Raw genomic sequence first — 16,719 nt, 5'->3', positions numbered from 1 at the left:
ACCCTGATTTCATGAAACCTCTGAGGTACTACAGACACATTCCAGAGATGATTCAGTCTGAATTCATAGGTAAGGGTAGTTTGTTAATGGCATATACATCTTTAAGAAGAACCCTGAACATCTCCTAAAGCACCTGTGTTTAGGTTTAAAGGCTCCCTCACAGTTTTCTTCGATATAGTAGTCTATTTGTCTATGTAACTAAAGGGTCCATTCTAGTAGTATTTTCAAAACAAAATATGCAGCACAGGAGAGCTGATGTCTCTACCTGTAGAGACATTTAATTGCTTGTATTTGAAAATAGCACTTACCTGGTTTAAAAAAGAATTAAGATTCCACAAGGTCTTCTATTACAGTAAAAGTTGTCCTTCCTCTCACCCATCAAATCTTTGGGAAAAGAGTTGATTATACAGTAAAGCGAGTCATCTTTTTCCCTTTTATATCCTCTTTATAGGAAGATCCTTCCTGCTATTTACAAGTACTTCAGGCTTCAAAAACCTTTCCTACTTTTAGCCACTTCTTCACTGCAAGGTTTATTAGACTCTCACACCTTTCAGAACCTGGAGCTATTCAGTACTGTACTACAGTTGCACTGGAGTGCTTTTCTAATTTGGTCTATTGCGTATGCATTATTTTATTTTCCCTTACTTGAGGATTGTGGGATATATATTTCCATGTCCATATGCTTGAATCATCTTAAAATAAAAATGTAGTAGTTTTTTTTTTTTTTTTTTTTTGTCACTTTGCCATTTCTAGGGCTGCTTCTGCGGCATATGGAGGTTCCCAGGCTAGGGGTCTAATCGGAGCTGTAGCCACCGGCCTACACTAGGGCCACAGCAACAAGGGATCTGAGCCTCATTTGCAACCTACACCACAGCTCACGGCAATTCTGGATCCTTAACCCACTGAACAAGGCCAGGGATTGAACCCGCAACCTCATGGTTCCTAGTCAGATTTGTTAACCACTGAGCCACGACGGGAACTCCAAATGTAGTAGTTCTTAAAGAGAATTTAGTGTATTGTTTTGTACAAGAAAATGAAATATTGCTAAATAATTATTTAAAATATTGGTACATCTTCTTTATTAGTTTTGGTTACTGTTTCACTGAAGTGTATGCAGTGCATTGAAATAGTTATGCATTTATAAAATAATAAATTTTGACTGAATTAAACCCAGTCATTCTGAATTATCAAGTTAGAGCAGAACTACTCCTGTGGAATCTATGTTTCTGTACTTATTCTGATTTTAAGGAAGATGATTGATTGAATACAGAATTTAAGAAGGTAAAGGGCAATTAGTCACCACATGTCAGCTCTACCAGTAGGTCTAACTAAACTAACCACTTTAGTTATTGCTTTACCTGGGACTTATTAATCATGCTTTATAGAGACTGATGACAGTTTGGTTAAGTATAAGTTAGTTGTTCACTCTGTGGCTTGGTCTAGGTGTCGTAAGATTTTAATTTACAAGGTATATTATATCATAAAGTGATTTCTTATTTTTAAAATAAGAAAGGAGTCCCAGGAAAGTTATGAAAAAGAGAACAGTATATAAAGGACCAGAGAAATTAGAATGAATAAGATGATATGTAAGAGAGAATTAAGAAAATAAAATAAAGGGCTTTTGTGGAATATCCTCAGATACACACTGGATGACTGGGCATTTCTTTCTTTCTGCTAGAGATTGTATAAAAGCACAACATCCTCAAAAAGTCTTTATAAAAGTCTAACCTTTAAAAAAATGACTTAATAAATCATTTTATTTTATTTCTTTAATGTCTGACTTTAAACATTTCTCATATTCTCAATTTCTCATTTCTTGAAATGAGATTTAAATATAACATGTAAGTAGAACTTTTGGGTAGAAATTTTGTGAGTCAGAAAGTACTTTCCTGCATTTTCTCATATCTCTGCCTATCTCTGGTCTCTGTCTCCAGTCTCTAAATGTAATTATCTGAAGTAATTTTAATATCTCAGGATTTTGATTTTCAATTAATGCTAATAATGAAAACTCTCAGTTAAAATTATAGGCTCTTGACCCATTTCAGTGATCTATTGGATATGGGAAATTAAGTGGAACCTGGAGACAATAGGAGCTAATAGCAAAGAACTTGGTTAGGAATAGTAAAAATGGTTTCTTCATCCTGCCTAGTTGAAGGTATAGCTCAGAGAACTTTTCTAACATCTAAGAGTAATAGGCAGAGTAGCTACTTCTTGATGCTTCCTCTGTGTCTTCAGTTGCTGTTATGACTTTATTTTTCAATTTAAACCTTAATCTAAGTGGTGATTGTGGTCTATGCTTATGAATTTTTACTTCTGTAGAGTATTGGCATTTATTTTTTTAAATAACTCCATAAATAATTTGTCGCTTGGGAGTTTTTTCTTGAATGTATCAAAGCTGTAGCAGTTGTGTTTATTTAAAATAAAAGATTCTCAGAGTTACCGTTGTGGCTCAGTGGTTAACGAATCCAACTAGGAACCATGAGGTTGCGGGTTCAATTCCTGCCCTCGCTCAGTGGGTTAAGGATCCGGCATTGCCATGAGCTGTGGTGTAGGTTGCAGACGCGGCTCTGATCCCGCGTTGCTGTGGCTCTGGTGTAGGCTGGCAGCTACAGCTCCGATTCGATCCCTAGCCTGGGAACCTCCATATGCTGTGGGAGTGGCCCTAGAAAAGGCAAAAAGACAAAAAAAATAAATTAAATAAAATAAAAGATTCTCTAGGGCCACTGCCTTAGGCTTTTAAACTTTAGTAGTGTATTAGAATCATCTAGAGGGATTTTAAAAACAGATTGTCAAGTATCACATCCATATTTCTAAATCAATAATCTGAGGTAAAGCCGGGGAGTTGACATTTCTATGAAGTTTTCAGATGATGCTAAAGCTGCTGGTCCTTCAAGCATACTTTGAGAACTCCTGCCATACATTATTGATCACAGAAGTCTGACACAGAGCTGAATTTAATCTGTGCTGAATGAACATTGAGTTGCTTATAATTTGATGGAGGTATACCTGTTGGATAGGTTCCAACAATGATGATCTTTTAATGTAGTATTATTTTCAATTTATTTTCATAGATCGGAGCATATGATCAACAAATTTGGGAAAAATCTGTTGAACAAAGAGAAATCAAGGTAACAAGCTTATTTCATTTTGTATATTCTATAAATTGATTATTAACCACAGTTTAATATCTTTCCATATACCTTTTAAGGTATAAATTAATATTACTTATTCTATCCAAACTTTTAAATAAAGAGGTGAATAAACTCTTTCATGATGGCATATTCATGTGTCTTTACCTCTGATGATTTTTCTTTTTTTGTTCTTTAGCATCTTTCTGTTCTTTTAAAATTTAATTTCTAATGATTATTTTTTGTCAGCTCTTTTCCCCTTTCACTTGTCACCTTATACTTCTAGTTTGCTTTTCCTCCCTTTTGATGCTGTCATTGCTCTGTACAGTTTATTAAACTGGTAAGTGTTTCAGGATTTTTCCCGCCTGAGTGATCCTGTGCAAATGCTGCTCTGCTTGAGATCTGCTTTTTGGTGCTACTAACAGAATGACCTGGACGCAAATAGAGTCGCTGAAAAGTTGGTCATTTTTTGAAAGAATTTAGGAAAGTAAAGCATTAATTAAAATGATTTTGTAGTATATAGTTCCCTCTTGAACTTGTAGTCATTTATACTGATGAGACAGTGTAGGCTGTCTTGCTAGCATGGAAACTATTTTTTAACTAAATTTGTTCTGTTTCTCAGCAATCACACCTTTTCAGTAATAAGACTTACATTTTTCATTTGCATAGATGATACTAATCAGTGTGTTCCTGCACGAGCTAAATTTAATGTTGGCCCAGAGAATGCTATTTTAGTTGCTCAACAGTTCCTTCTTTGTATAGAAAGGTTTACATTAGACTGAAACATAGTCTATAGTTACTTAAAAATCTGTCAAAAAAAACCTCAGTGTTTAAGGCAACTTAAATATCTATAATGAAGAGCAATATTCTTTGCTATTTGTCAGTTTTAATCTTTGAACTATTTTCACGAAGAATTAATATAGTTAATAAAGTTGCAGTGAGCAATTACTATGTCTTAAATATAGGATTAAATCATGGGGACAGAAAGGTAAAATAGATTTTAGTTTTGTTTATTAGATACGTAATTACAAGTGAGATAAGTTCAATTAAGAGAGGGGCGGGTAGGTCTCTGTTGGTCTGCAAAGATGGGAAGCAGACCTGGGGAGGTTAGGAAAGACTTCACAGAGGATGTGACTCATGAGCTGAGCTTGACAGACATTAGGGAGAATGAGGAAAACATTCCAGACAGAATGAAGAGCATATGAAAATATACTTAAAGGAAGGAAGGAGCATGACTGACTTAGGAATCTTCAAGGAACTTAATGGGCAATAGATTGGATGGAGGAAGAATATTAGGGGGTTAGGAATGAAATGAGAAAGGACAATGGAGGTCAGATCTTGAAGGGGCTTAACTGCTTTACCTAAGAGTCTAGACGTAATCTAGAAAAGAGTGAGGGAGACATTGAAGGATTTTAAGCAGAGAAAGCTACCTGATTGAATTTTTAACAACTTCACTAAGCCAATACTAAGTATGATGGGAAATACTAGAAGAGGAGCAGATACAGAATTCTGTTTTAGAAATATCCAGATGGTACTTGAGAGAGAGACTTGAGAGTCCTCAATATGTGAAGTGTGTGTATATAAGCATATGTGGGTGCTATATATATTATATATTATAGACATTATACAGATAGCCATAGACATGAGTGGATTTACATTGAATGATGAGAGGAAAAGGCTGAGAATGGAGTATTGGGAAACATTTAATGGCTAGGTTAAGAAAGAGATGTAAGTGAAGGTGGAAAGAGAAGTGAGAGATGCACGAGACAGTAGGCTGGTGAGACTGTCACAAAGAGCTGGAATAAAGAGCAGCAGCGAGGTCTATAGTAAGATGCCTTAAAATCGTTTACTGTCTTTGATGTCTTTAACTTATTGTACAGGGAATGTTAAGTACTTTATTTTTTTATTATTATTTTTTAATAGTTATTTCCCTAATACAATTTTTTTCTACTGTACAGCATGCTGACCCAGTTATACATACATGTACACATTCTATTTTCGCACATTATCACGCTCCGTCATAAGTGACTAGACATAGTTCCTAGTGCTATGCAGCAGGATCTCATTGCTAATCCATTCCAAAGGCAATAGTTTGTATCTGTTAGATCCAAGCTCCCTAACCACCCCACTCCCTCCCCCTCCCCCTTGGCAACCACAAGTCTTCTCCAAGTCCATAATTTTCTTTTTTGTGGAGAGGTTCATTTGTGCCTTATATTAGATTCCAGATATAAGTGATATCTTATGGTATGTGTCTTTCTCTTTCTGACTTAACTTCACTCAGGATGAGAGTCTCTAGTTCCATCCATGTTGCTGCAAATAGCATTATTTTGTTCTTTTTTATGGCTGAGTAGTATTCCATTGTGTATATATACCACATCTTCCTAAACCAATTGTCCGTTGATGGGCATTTGGGTTGTTTCCATGTCTTGGCTATTGTGAATAGAGCTGCAGTGAACATGCAGGTGCATGTGTCTTTTTCAAGGAAAGTTTTGTCTGGATATATATCCAAGAGTGGGATTGCTGGGTCATATGGTAGTTCAATGTATAGATTTCTAAGGTATCTCCATACTATTCTCCATAGTGGTTGTATCAGGTTACATTCTCACCAGCAGTGCAGGTGGGTTCCCTTTTCTCCACACCTCCTCCAGCACTCGTTATTTGTGGACTTACTAATGATGGCCATTCTGACTGGTGTGAAGTGGTATCTCATGGCAGTTTTGAGAGACTGTGTTACCAGTCAGCATATTTGAATGTTTATTGAAATATAAAAACTTCAAAAAATATGTGTATGTATGTACATTTTTTTTTTTTTAGTTTTATGCACTCATCACGAATTATTACTTAGGTAATTTCCTTGTTTATAAAAGAACTATCTCAATGCCTAAATAGAGGTTAGGATAAGGGAGGATTATATCAGTTGTTACTTGGTATGCTGATAGAATGAATTTAGGGAAGGCTAAGACCTATAACTTGTTTCTGAAATATGTCTTCCTTTAAAGATAATACTTTGTAATAGCAATTGAAGAATTAAAAACAGTGTTAAAACTTACTTTCGTTATTTTGAATTAAAAGGGTCAATTTGTTGACAAGGCTAAAGCAGCACATTCCATTCTTGTTAAACATTTTATTGGAGGCAAAGTATTTATAGTGTAAAATAAAAATAATTTTGTATTTATTCTAAGAAAGAGAACTGCAAAACTGTGGTGTATTAATGTTAACATTCGATTAAAAATAAAAACGCACTGTGCCTGTTGCTTAGAAAACACTATATGAAATGTATTCAATTTGTCCTTTTATATATTCTATTCTCTCATTATCTGTCAAGCATTTAGCAACAACTAAAGAAATCAAAGAAAGCCATGAAAATGTATTACTTGGAAATGTTTATTTTTTATATTAAAGACCCTAGTTATTATTGCTAAAGGATAAAGTCTTGTCATTTGCAAATTATTTTTTCTTAAGCATTTTAGAAATTGTAACTGAAAACTATAATTTTCTGATCACTTTGATGACCCAAACTTAAAAGTAAATGTGCAATTTCCCCATTTCATTTTCTGCTAGAATTGTAAACCTTCACCAAAATGAACTATAGTATTTAAAGTCATTATAAAGGAAAAAAGGGATGGGAGCACAAAATAGGATTTACAGAAAGTGAAACTGATAGTTACGCCCTTTGGTAGAGTCTAAGTATTATCAGTTCCATGCATGGGAAGTCTGGGTCATTGACCAGAAGTACTTTCTACACTTAAACAGCCTTTTAATTTTGGCCCAACATGGAGTTTCTCTCATGGCGCAGTGGAAACAAATCTGACTAGGAACCGTAAGGTTGCAGGTTTGATCCCTGGCCTCGCTCAGTGGGTTAAGGCATTCCCGTGAGCAGTGGTGTAGGTCACAGAAGTGGCTCAGACCTGTGCTGCTGTGGCTGTGGTATAGGCTGGCAGCTGTAGCTCCAGTTAGACCCCTAGCCTGGGAACCTCTATATGCTGCGGGTGTGGCCCTAAAAAACAAAAACAAAAAATTTGGCTCAACATTGTCTATATACTTAGATATATTTAAAAATTCAAAATTTCATACTATTGCGTCATTTTTGCCCTTGAGGAGTTTAAGCGTATATTCAATAAAGAATATATTGTTTGGATTCTTGGTGACTAATTATATTCATAGTACTTGATTATTTCTACTTTGTAGTTATTTCAGTAGTTTTAAAAATCTTTTCCATAAACTAAATTAGCCTTTTTTGTTTGTTCACTTAAACTTTTTGAAAGTCTGTAATTATATTTAGTACTGAAAACTCTTATTTTGTGTGAGTGTAGTTTACTCTAAACCAATTTAAAGTTGTCCACCTAAAGATATCTCTTTTATTAAAATGACATTTTGTGAATGCTGACATCTTGATACTAGTATCTTTTATTTTTTGTCAATAAAATAGTTAATGTTAGAAGATATATCAGTGAAATTTTTCTTTGTTTCTCTTTTTTAAACCCTTAAAATATTCTATAGGCTAACTTGAAAGGGAAGTTTTATCAAAACTGGCAGTTATGCTGTGCTTTAAATTGTAGCTCAAAATAAATGTTTTAATAAAATGTAAAATAGGTTATGAACCACAGATTAAAAAGGTCAAGTAGGGAGTTCCCATTGTGGTGGAGCAGAAAAATAATCTGACTAGTATCCTTAAGGATGTGGGTTTAATCCCTAGCCTTGCTCAGTGGGTCAGGGATCTGGTGTGCTGTGAGCTGTAGTGTGGGTTGTAGATGCAGCTTGGATCCCACGTTGCTGTGGGTGCGGCATAGACCAGCAGCTGTAGCTCCCATTCAGCCCCTAGCCTGGGAACTTCCATATGCCTTGGGTGCTGCCCTTAAAAAAAAGGCCAAGTAGAATGAACGTGTTGAAAAACAGCATAATTGCATACATAAATCAAGATAACTTATTGTTCCTCTTATAAGGACTTTAAGTTCTTAAAACAATCTTGATGAAAATTTGAGGTATATAGCAATAAATTAGACTTCAGATGTGTTATAAACATTGGCAGTAGAGTTATTTTCTATTATTAGAAAAACTGTATAAAAGAAGTAAATTAAAATGTTGCTGTTTTCAGAATTATTGGCACTAATTTAAAATCTCATAAGAAACTTCATACCAAGTTTAAATAGTGCTCAATTAATGAATATTTGTTTATGTCTATGTATTATTAACTGTCTTTCCAGTTTGCAAAAATTGGGAATGATTTATGGTCTATCAGCCACTCTATCGTGACTTTAAAATGGGAAATACAGTTAGAATTGTTGCTCATTATTTGCAGTAGTTTTGTTCTGTAAAGTCACCATTAGTGAATACTAACTGTTGCTCTTAGGGGAAATACAGAGTTAAGTTCCTGTGAGTCTCTAGTCACAATGCTTTTGTCAACTGATCAATACATAACCTTGTTTTATGACACCTTATTTGATATATATTGTTAATTCATTGACATTGAACTCATGGCCAACACCACCATCACTCATGTCTGAACAGAGCTTAATTAACACATTATCTCAGTGAGGCAAGTCACAGCCTTCTTGCACTTAGGAACACTAGATAGCACATCTTTGTGAGGGGACCATTTTAAACAACAAAATTACCAACAAACATGCAAAAAATGCAAAAGATTTGGCGTTAAATAGACTGTGAAAAGGAACTGAAACAAGAGAGCTGAAACAAGAAGGCAGAGTGTTGCCTTGTTTGACCTCAACTGGGAATGTGAACATTGAGTCACTCAAATTTTTTGCCTTTCTCACTCTGTGCATGTCCACAAATGACTGCAAAATCACAGCAAATATTGATTTGGGGGACCAGTAAATTTTAGTGAATAGGTGAATTACAAATATGGAATTTATGAATATGAGGATTGGTCATAAATAAAATTATCAAGACTATGTCTTCAATCCTGCCCCTTTCTTTGTCTTTTGTTTTTGTGTCTGTGAGTTGTTTATGACTTCAGATGGACAAATTATTTGAAGGGGTTCAAAGGTTAATTACATCTTGATTTCAGGGTACATTTTTGGTTTAAACATCTTGGTGCTCAGTTTGGTTTAAATATCTCAATACTCATTTCTGAGCTCAAATGCTGTCCTCTTCTTTGTTTTAGATACAAACAGTATTTGTTCAAAATTTTAATTTGGGGGTCACTGTTTCTTAGATTAAAACAAAATGAAGGATTTGCTGCACAGTTACTTGGTTAATTGAATGAACAATAAGCAAATCATCTAAGTACTGTGTCATCTGTCAGCATTTGGATCCCAAGGAGTTTAGCTTAAGCTCTTCCAGTTTGGAAGTTCCCAGGCTAGGAATCAAATCGGAGCTGCAGCTGCTGGCCCTACACCACAGCCACAGCAATGCAGGATCCAAGCCGCATCTGCAGTGTACACTACAGCTCTCAGCAATGCAGGATCCTTAACCCACTGAGCGAGGCCAGGGATGGAACCTGCATCCTCATGAATCCTAGTTGGGTTCATTACTACTGAGCCACAATGGGAACTCCCCTTAACAATCTTGTCTTAAGTTATAAACTCTAATTCATTTTTTGATAGTTTTTTTCATTGATTTTGATCTCTACCCCTACTCTGTGTACCTTGATGGCAGAAACTTAATCTTAGTGTTTAATAATTCCAAGCTGAAACTAATTCAGTTTATGATTCTTGCTTTTCCCTCCCTCCTCCTCCCACTGGGCATGGTGTCTAAATTCTGAGGTAATTAGGTGGCATCATGGTCTGGTTATTGTGGGCATGTGAACATAGTGGCAGTCCCGAGATGTGCAGCATCCTCTCTGGGTCTCAGCTGATACCACCCTTATATGCTGGCATCTGCAAAATAATCTGCATCCCTGTTGTCCTCAGCTCTGTGATCTACTGCTTTCTGCAGCAATGCCCCCAGCATCACACCTTCAGGGCCCTTCAGGGCCATTGCTCACCCAGCCAACCTCAATACTTCCCTTCCAAAACTGGGGCCAAGACAGTCTCCTGGACCATCTCAAGCTGTACATCAAATTGATTAGCAGTAGTAGTCTTTGTTTTACAATTAATACTTTTAATGGTAAACAAGCCTCACTGTTACACACATCTGTAAATTTATCCTTCTGGAAAATATTTAGGTTTATTACAGTGCTGCAGTTGTGTTTTATTTGTAAAAAATATGTAATATATTCCTTTTTGTTCTTTTCTGCTGTTCTAGATTTTTAAAATATATACATATATTGAATTCCAGTACTCCTTTATTGTTGAGTTATAATTGACATATAACATTGTATTAGTTTCAGGTGTGAACATAATGTTTTGATATTTGTATGTATTGAGAAATGATCACCACAGTAAGTCTAGTTTAAACATTCATCCCCATACATAGTTATAAGAAATATTTTTTTCTTGTAATGAGGACTTTAAAGATATAATCTCTTAACAATATCGCTTTATTATAGGGGTTAAGGAATAAACCAAAGAAAACAGCACATGTGAAACCAGACCTCATAGATGTTGATCTTGTAAGAGGTAAGTCTTGCATAAACAAATGCTTAATGAAATTAGAAAATGACCTTGAAGAAACAGAATTCAAAATGGGTTAGATATGTATGTTTGTAGAAATAAAAGCAATGTGGGCCTAAATGAAGGCAGGAATAGTATAAAAAAGAGAGAATGGAAACATTAAATACTATGAACTTGTCTTTGCTCCCACTAAAATTCATTCCAAGAATAATAAGCATAAAAGAAAAGCAGCTTATATTTGATTAGCAAACTGTAAGGCTTATTATAAAAATTAAAATGTTAATTTTAAATTCCTAACATCTGAATATTCTCTTGCATTTATAAAATATGTGGGGGAAATTTTGCTGTTATTTCAGTTAAAAATAGTTTTTTTTCCCCAAAGTATCTGAGTTAATGTGATAGCATGAATAATGTTTTTTAAAATGTCTCCTACCCAAAATTGGACATTTGCCACTCATAGCATAGCACAAAATTTCATACTTTATTGTTCCTCAAATGTTGAAATTTTTTTCTCTAAAGAAATGAAAGAGTAGTCAATGTTCTCTGATATTTTATTTTACTGTTTTCAGGGTCTGCATTTGCTAAGGCAAAGCCTGAAAGTCCTTGGACTTCTCTGACTAGAAAGGGAATTGTTCGAGTTGTATTTTTTCCCTTTTTCTTCCGGTGGTGGTTACAAGTAACATCAAAAGTCATCTTTTTTTGGCTTCTTGTCCTTTATCTTCTTCAAGGTATAGTTAAGTGATAAAAACGTATTTTACTTTTAGCTTTCAGCATGTTTTGTTCATAGAATTACTAAGGTTTTTTTTTTTTTTTTAACATATACTACTACTGAGTATGAAAATAGACATTCATTTTGATATTTACAGCTAGTTTGGTACTAGTTTGATACTCAATTGATTTGGTATTACAGATGTTAAAGAAAACAAGGCAGTTATGCTCCAGTGTAATATTATGAAAATTTGAATCTGTGGATGGCTAAAGAAAAATAAAAATTGAGAGGATTTTTTAAAATTACATAGTGTCTTCAAAATGTACCCGTACACATACATACACACCAGTTTTCTTCTTTTTTTAAAATAGAACCCTTCAAGTTCATTTTTTCCTTTCTCAGTCATGTTTTTTTCCCTCTGAACCACTGTGTTCTGAGACTGTCCTCATTCTGTATTGAAATTCTGTGTACCATGTACTGTTCTCAATGCTGATCACAGATGCTCATTTTTTTTCTTTTTTCTTTTTTTTCTTTCTTTTTTTTTTTTTTTTTTTTTTTTGTCTTTTTAGGGCCACACCCACGCATATGGAGGTTCCCAGCTAGGGATCTAGTCAGAGCTGTAGCCGCCAGCCTACACCACCAGCCACAGCAATGCGGGACCCGAGCCACGTCTGCAACCTACACCACAGCTCATGGCAATGCCAGATCCTTAACCCACTGAGCCAGGCCAGGGATTGAACCTGCAACCTCATGGTTCCTAGTTGGGTTTGTTAACCACTGAGCCACGATGAGAACTCTGACGCTCATTTAATTATCACCACAACCCAGTGAAGTATGAGTACTGTTATTTTGCCTAGCGTATAGACGTGGGACCTGAAGGACCTGAGAGACCAATGTCACCAAGGGTCACAGAGCTCAGGGTTACGTGTAAGCAGTCTGACTTCAGAGCCACATGCTTAACACTATGTGACACTACCTCCAGCAAAGCAGCATTCCAGTGCACAGTCATAGCAGCAGTATGCAGCACATAGTGCACAGCACCCTAGAGCATTTGCAGCCTAAGAACCCACTCACATTCCATCATTCTAACAAAGCAATGATTTTAATTTGGTTGGTACCCTTTCAGTCTTTTTAATGTCTTACTTTTCAAAAAACAAAATTATAATCCTGAATGATTATTTAAATATGTTTTATGAACAAACTCTTAAGTAAAAGATAATATCTTTTAAGTAAATGAAATAAAAACTACAATAAAATACAATAGAAACTTTTACTTAGGCGAAGTTGTTTCTTTTAAGCCAGGGTATATCATATATACAGAAGAAGGAGTAAATTGGTAGTTACCTTCTCATGCTTTTTTGTTGCCTAAAGGAGAAAACTTTATTCTAAAGTGGTCAGAAATTGTACTGCTCTTAATTGTAATTAATCTGTACCATTCATTGTAACCGTGGTTCATTATACTTTTTTTGATATTGTTTCTTTCTAGTATTTGAAGGCAGACAAGTTTCCATTGTTACTAGAAGTTTAAGTGTTGTGGCTGAAATTCACTTACTGGATGGCCTAAATTAAATAAAGAACACAGGTTAGGTCAGGAATGGAAAAGAGATGTTTTTGAGTTCCATACTGAAGTTTAACATTATCAGTGTTCATAAGTGTTGAACACTGAACATGCTTCTCATCAAGCTTAGTTTAAGAAGTACCGTAACCTGTTCTAAGTCACACAGCTGGCGGTGATGAAACCATGATATGACCCTAATGACCTTTAGCAGTCTGCTTGTGCCCTTAGAAACCTCTATGCCTCCATCTCCTTGCATATTAAGTAGCGTACATTGCTCTGAGTTATGTCCTTGTTTTCTGCCTCACCTTCTTTTCCTGAAACGTAGAAAGAATCATGTGCAGTCAGACTTGGTTTTATATATCTATGTCCAATTTTTTACTTAAATCATATGCCTTTTAAGTATCTCAACTATGTTTTCTCAGCTCCATCCCTACGTCTTGTTTATATCATTTGTCACCCAGATTACTGCCAAGAGCACTTGTTAGGTCTTTTACCTTCTATCCATTTACCTTTTGAATTGCAAATCCAAACCAGCCGCTTAAGTTCTGACTCTCTTCCTAATTACCATTGCCTTCAAGATAAAAGCCAAGTTTTCAGTCAGTCTCTTGTTGAATTTCTCCCCAACCTTAAGCAGACTACTCTTTACTGTTTCTTAAACATCCTGTGCTCCCCATCCTCTTTAAGCCTTTCTCTGTGTGGCTTTCTTTGCCTGGGTGGTTTGCCTGTGTAGTTTGCCTGTGTAGCCCTTTTCCCTTTAATTTAGTCAGTCAACTACTTGTTATTTTCGATTTAAGTAACTCGAAGGGTTAGGTATTAAAATCCCTTCATTACTCTCCAGTTTAATTACACAACTTTCCTATGTATCATAGATACTCTTTTGGTCTACTCAGGCTGTTAGAACAAAATATCACAGACTGGCGGCTTAACAGAAATTTACTTTCTGACATTCTGGAGGCTGGAGATCAAAGATCACGGTGCCATCAGGGTTGGTATCTGTTGGAGGTTTCTCTTCCTAACTTGTAGACAGCCACCTTCTCTTTGCGTCTTCACATGGCTTTCTGTGTATGAGCGGGGAGAGATCTATGATAACTGTATCTCTTCCTCCTATAAGAACATCAATCCTTTTGGATTCAGACCCTACCCTTATTTATTTATTTATTTATTTTTTGTCTTTTTGCTATTTCTTGGGCCGCTCCAGTGGCATATGGAGGTTCCCAGGCTAGGGGTCGAATCGGAGCTGTAGCCACTGGCCTACCCCAGAGCCACAGCAACGCGGGATCCGAGCCGTGTCTGCAACCTACACCACAGCTCACGGCAACGCCAGATCCTTAACCCACTGAGCAAGGGCAGGGACCAAATCCGCAACCTCATGGTTCCTAGTCGGATTCGTTAACCACTGTGCCACGACGGGAACTCCAAGACCCTACCCTTATGATTTCATTCAACCTTTATTACATCATGTAGGCCCTTGCTGTAAAAATAGTCTCATTAGGGAAGTTCCCATGTAGTGCAGCAGGTTAAGGAACTGGCACTGCTGCAGCTGTGGTGCTGGTTGCAACTGTGGCACGGGTTCAGTCCCTGGCCCAGGAACCTCCACATGCCATGGGTGCAACAAAAACAAAACTAAACTAAAAAACAAAACAAACCAGTCACTTAGGGGTCAGGGCTTCAACATAGGGAACTGAGGAATTCAGTTCATTTTAGGTGTTAAATTGTTTCGTTGTATGACCCCCTTTTCCTCTAAACTGAGGAGGAGGGTGTCTGTAATCTTACCAGGAATGCCTTTAAATTTGTATGCATCTAGTCTTCATTACAGTGTTAAGGTGTGTATTTTAGGCTATGTTGGCTGTTACTCTTTTCCAAGAGTTTATTTATGAATAACATGATTAGCCAGTGGCCAACAATAAAATAGTCTGAAAGAACTTGTCTAGAGTAACTTTTATCTCACTTAAATTTAGAAAAATAATCTGGCAAGAGACAATATTATAACAATGTTTAACATTTTGAGGGTATGACTATCAGGTCTGCAATTAAATGTATTTTTCTTCCTTTTTTGTAGTTGCCGCAATAGTATTATTCTGTTCCGCTTCTAGCCCACATAGCATACCTCTGACGGAAGTGATTGGGCCAATATGGCTGATGCTGCTCCTAGGGACTGTGCACTGCCAGATTGTCTCAACAAGAACCCCCAAGCCTCCTCTAAGTACTGGGGGGAAAAGAAGAAGGTACTGTAGGTTTAAAAGTGGTCTTTTTTTAAAAGTGGTCTATAATTTAAATCCAGGATTGTTCTTGACTTAAATGTTACCCTGTATATGTTGCTCTTTCAATACAGTGATGAGCTTCAGAATCAGCTTCTGAATGATTTAGTTTCTGTTATCTTCTTCAAAGCCATTTCAAGATCATATACCTGTTTTTGTGTTTTCTTTCTTGAAGCTTATTGCTAACGCACTTAATATTAGTGTAGGGAATATATGGTAACTGGAATTGCTAATAATTCCCACTATTTATAAAAGCGTGTACTTAAGAGATGCTTTGGCAAAAATGAAAGTCAGGGAAAACTTTCAGCTAGATTCTGTTTAGATCCTGTTTTATATCATGTCTGAAGCTGTTTAATATTGCCTCTTGATTAAGTAAACATAGCAAGTCTTACTGACCACTTAGCACAATGGAGTTCTGTTTTAAGGGTCTTTGGGAGCAATTCCTCTTTGGAATATTGTTGCTAAGAGATTGTGACATTTACAGTTTTGAGGTAATAAGATTTAAGCCCTTTTATTTTGAAAAAATAATGCCTCATTAGATAAATAGCACTGTTGATCAGTTAGATTATAATTCTTTCCAATTTTCTTCTTTCTAAGTGGCATTCAAATAGGGAAGGAATACTTTTGTAAATATCTGTCCATTGTGATCCTTACAGCCTCTTGTCCACTGACCTGTCAGTATGAGCAAGGAACAATACTTTAACATGCATAGAAATTGGTCTTGAATTATGTGCTTAATATTTGGCATAACTGTTATCCAGCAGTCTACATTTTACTATATATTAAAGTTCCTGTGTTTATGTTAACCAGAATGTTTAATGTACTACCGAGAAAGTGGTTATTAAAATTTCAAAGCTGTCTTCTACTCTTAATCTCTTCTAATGAAGGAAACTAAGAAAAGCAGCCCATTTGGAAGTACATAGGGAAGGAGATGGTTCTAGTACCACAGATAACACACAGGAGGGAGCAGTTCAGAGCCATGGTACAAGCACCTCTTATGGCGTTGGCGCTGTCTTCAGAGATCTCTGGCGTGCTGCTTTCTTTTTATCAGGGTTTGTATTTATTCAAGACTTAATATGGCATGGAAATGCACTATCCCTTTTCTGGCACTTTAGTCTCAGGTAATGTATAGTAATGACTTTAAATGTGACAGCCCTGTTATGGATTTTATTTTGATAATTTATAATGCTATAGATAATGGAAAAATAGAGACTGTAAAGTTTACTTTGGGATATACATAAATTCATCTATATAAGAATGAATAATATACCATTGAGGTATATTTAGTTAGAATTTCTTGATTTTAATTTATTTTGTGATTTCTCAACTACTGTTTTATTTTTTATTAAATTGGTTATTTTATTTTTATTGGCACTATAAGTCAAATTGGATATGCCATCTGAGTTGTATGATACTTTTTTCCTTGATCTGTGCCTCAGATATCTAAAATTATCTGAAATAAAATATATTGGCATGGATTTCTCATTGTGGTTCAGCGATAACGATCCTAATTAATATCTATGAGGACACTGATTCAATCCCGGGCCCTGTTCAG

The 16,719-nt window shown here is 35.8% G+C and overlaps 1 protein-coding gene across 11 annotated transcripts in view; it reads left to right on the top strand.

Annotated features, from left to right (window-relative positions):
• The window catches only part of PHTF2 (putative homeodomain transcription factor 2), a 127,716-nt gene that overhangs the window by 63,744 nt on the left and 47,253 nt on the right, over nt 1-16,719 (top strand). For 4 of the 11 annotated variants that reach the window (XM_021102543.1, XM_021102542.1, XM_021102541.1 and 1 more), the window contains 6 exons: nt 3,072-3,128; nt 3,457-3,468; nt 10,576-10,645; nt 11,209-11,367; nt 14,966-15,131; nt 16,052-16,216. In XM_021102543.1, the coding sequence (XP_020958202.1) occupies nt 3,072-3,128; nt 3,457-3,468; nt 10,576-10,645; nt 11,209-11,367; nt 14,966-15,131; nt 16,052-16,216 (629 nt within the window). Of the gene's footprint in view, nt 1-3,071; nt 3,129-3,377; nt 3,469-10,575; nt 10,646-11,208; nt 11,368-12,061; nt 13,892-14,965; nt 15,132-16,051; nt 16,217-16,719 lie in introns of those variants that run through there. The other 7 variants (XM_021102547.1, XM_005667703.3, XM_021102544.1 and 4 more) reach the window with 4 other exon arrangements.

Source organism: Sus scrofa, chromosome 9 (assembly GCF_000003025.6).
Source record: "Sus scrofa isolate TJ Tabasco breed Duroc chromosome 9, Sscrofa11.1, whole genome shotgun sequence".
In the NCBI taxonomy this organism is placed as follows: Eukaryota; Metazoa; Chordata; class Mammalia; order Artiodactyla; family Suidae; genus Sus; species Sus scrofa.
This window is presented reverse-complemented; position numbering and strand designations above follow the sequence as displayed.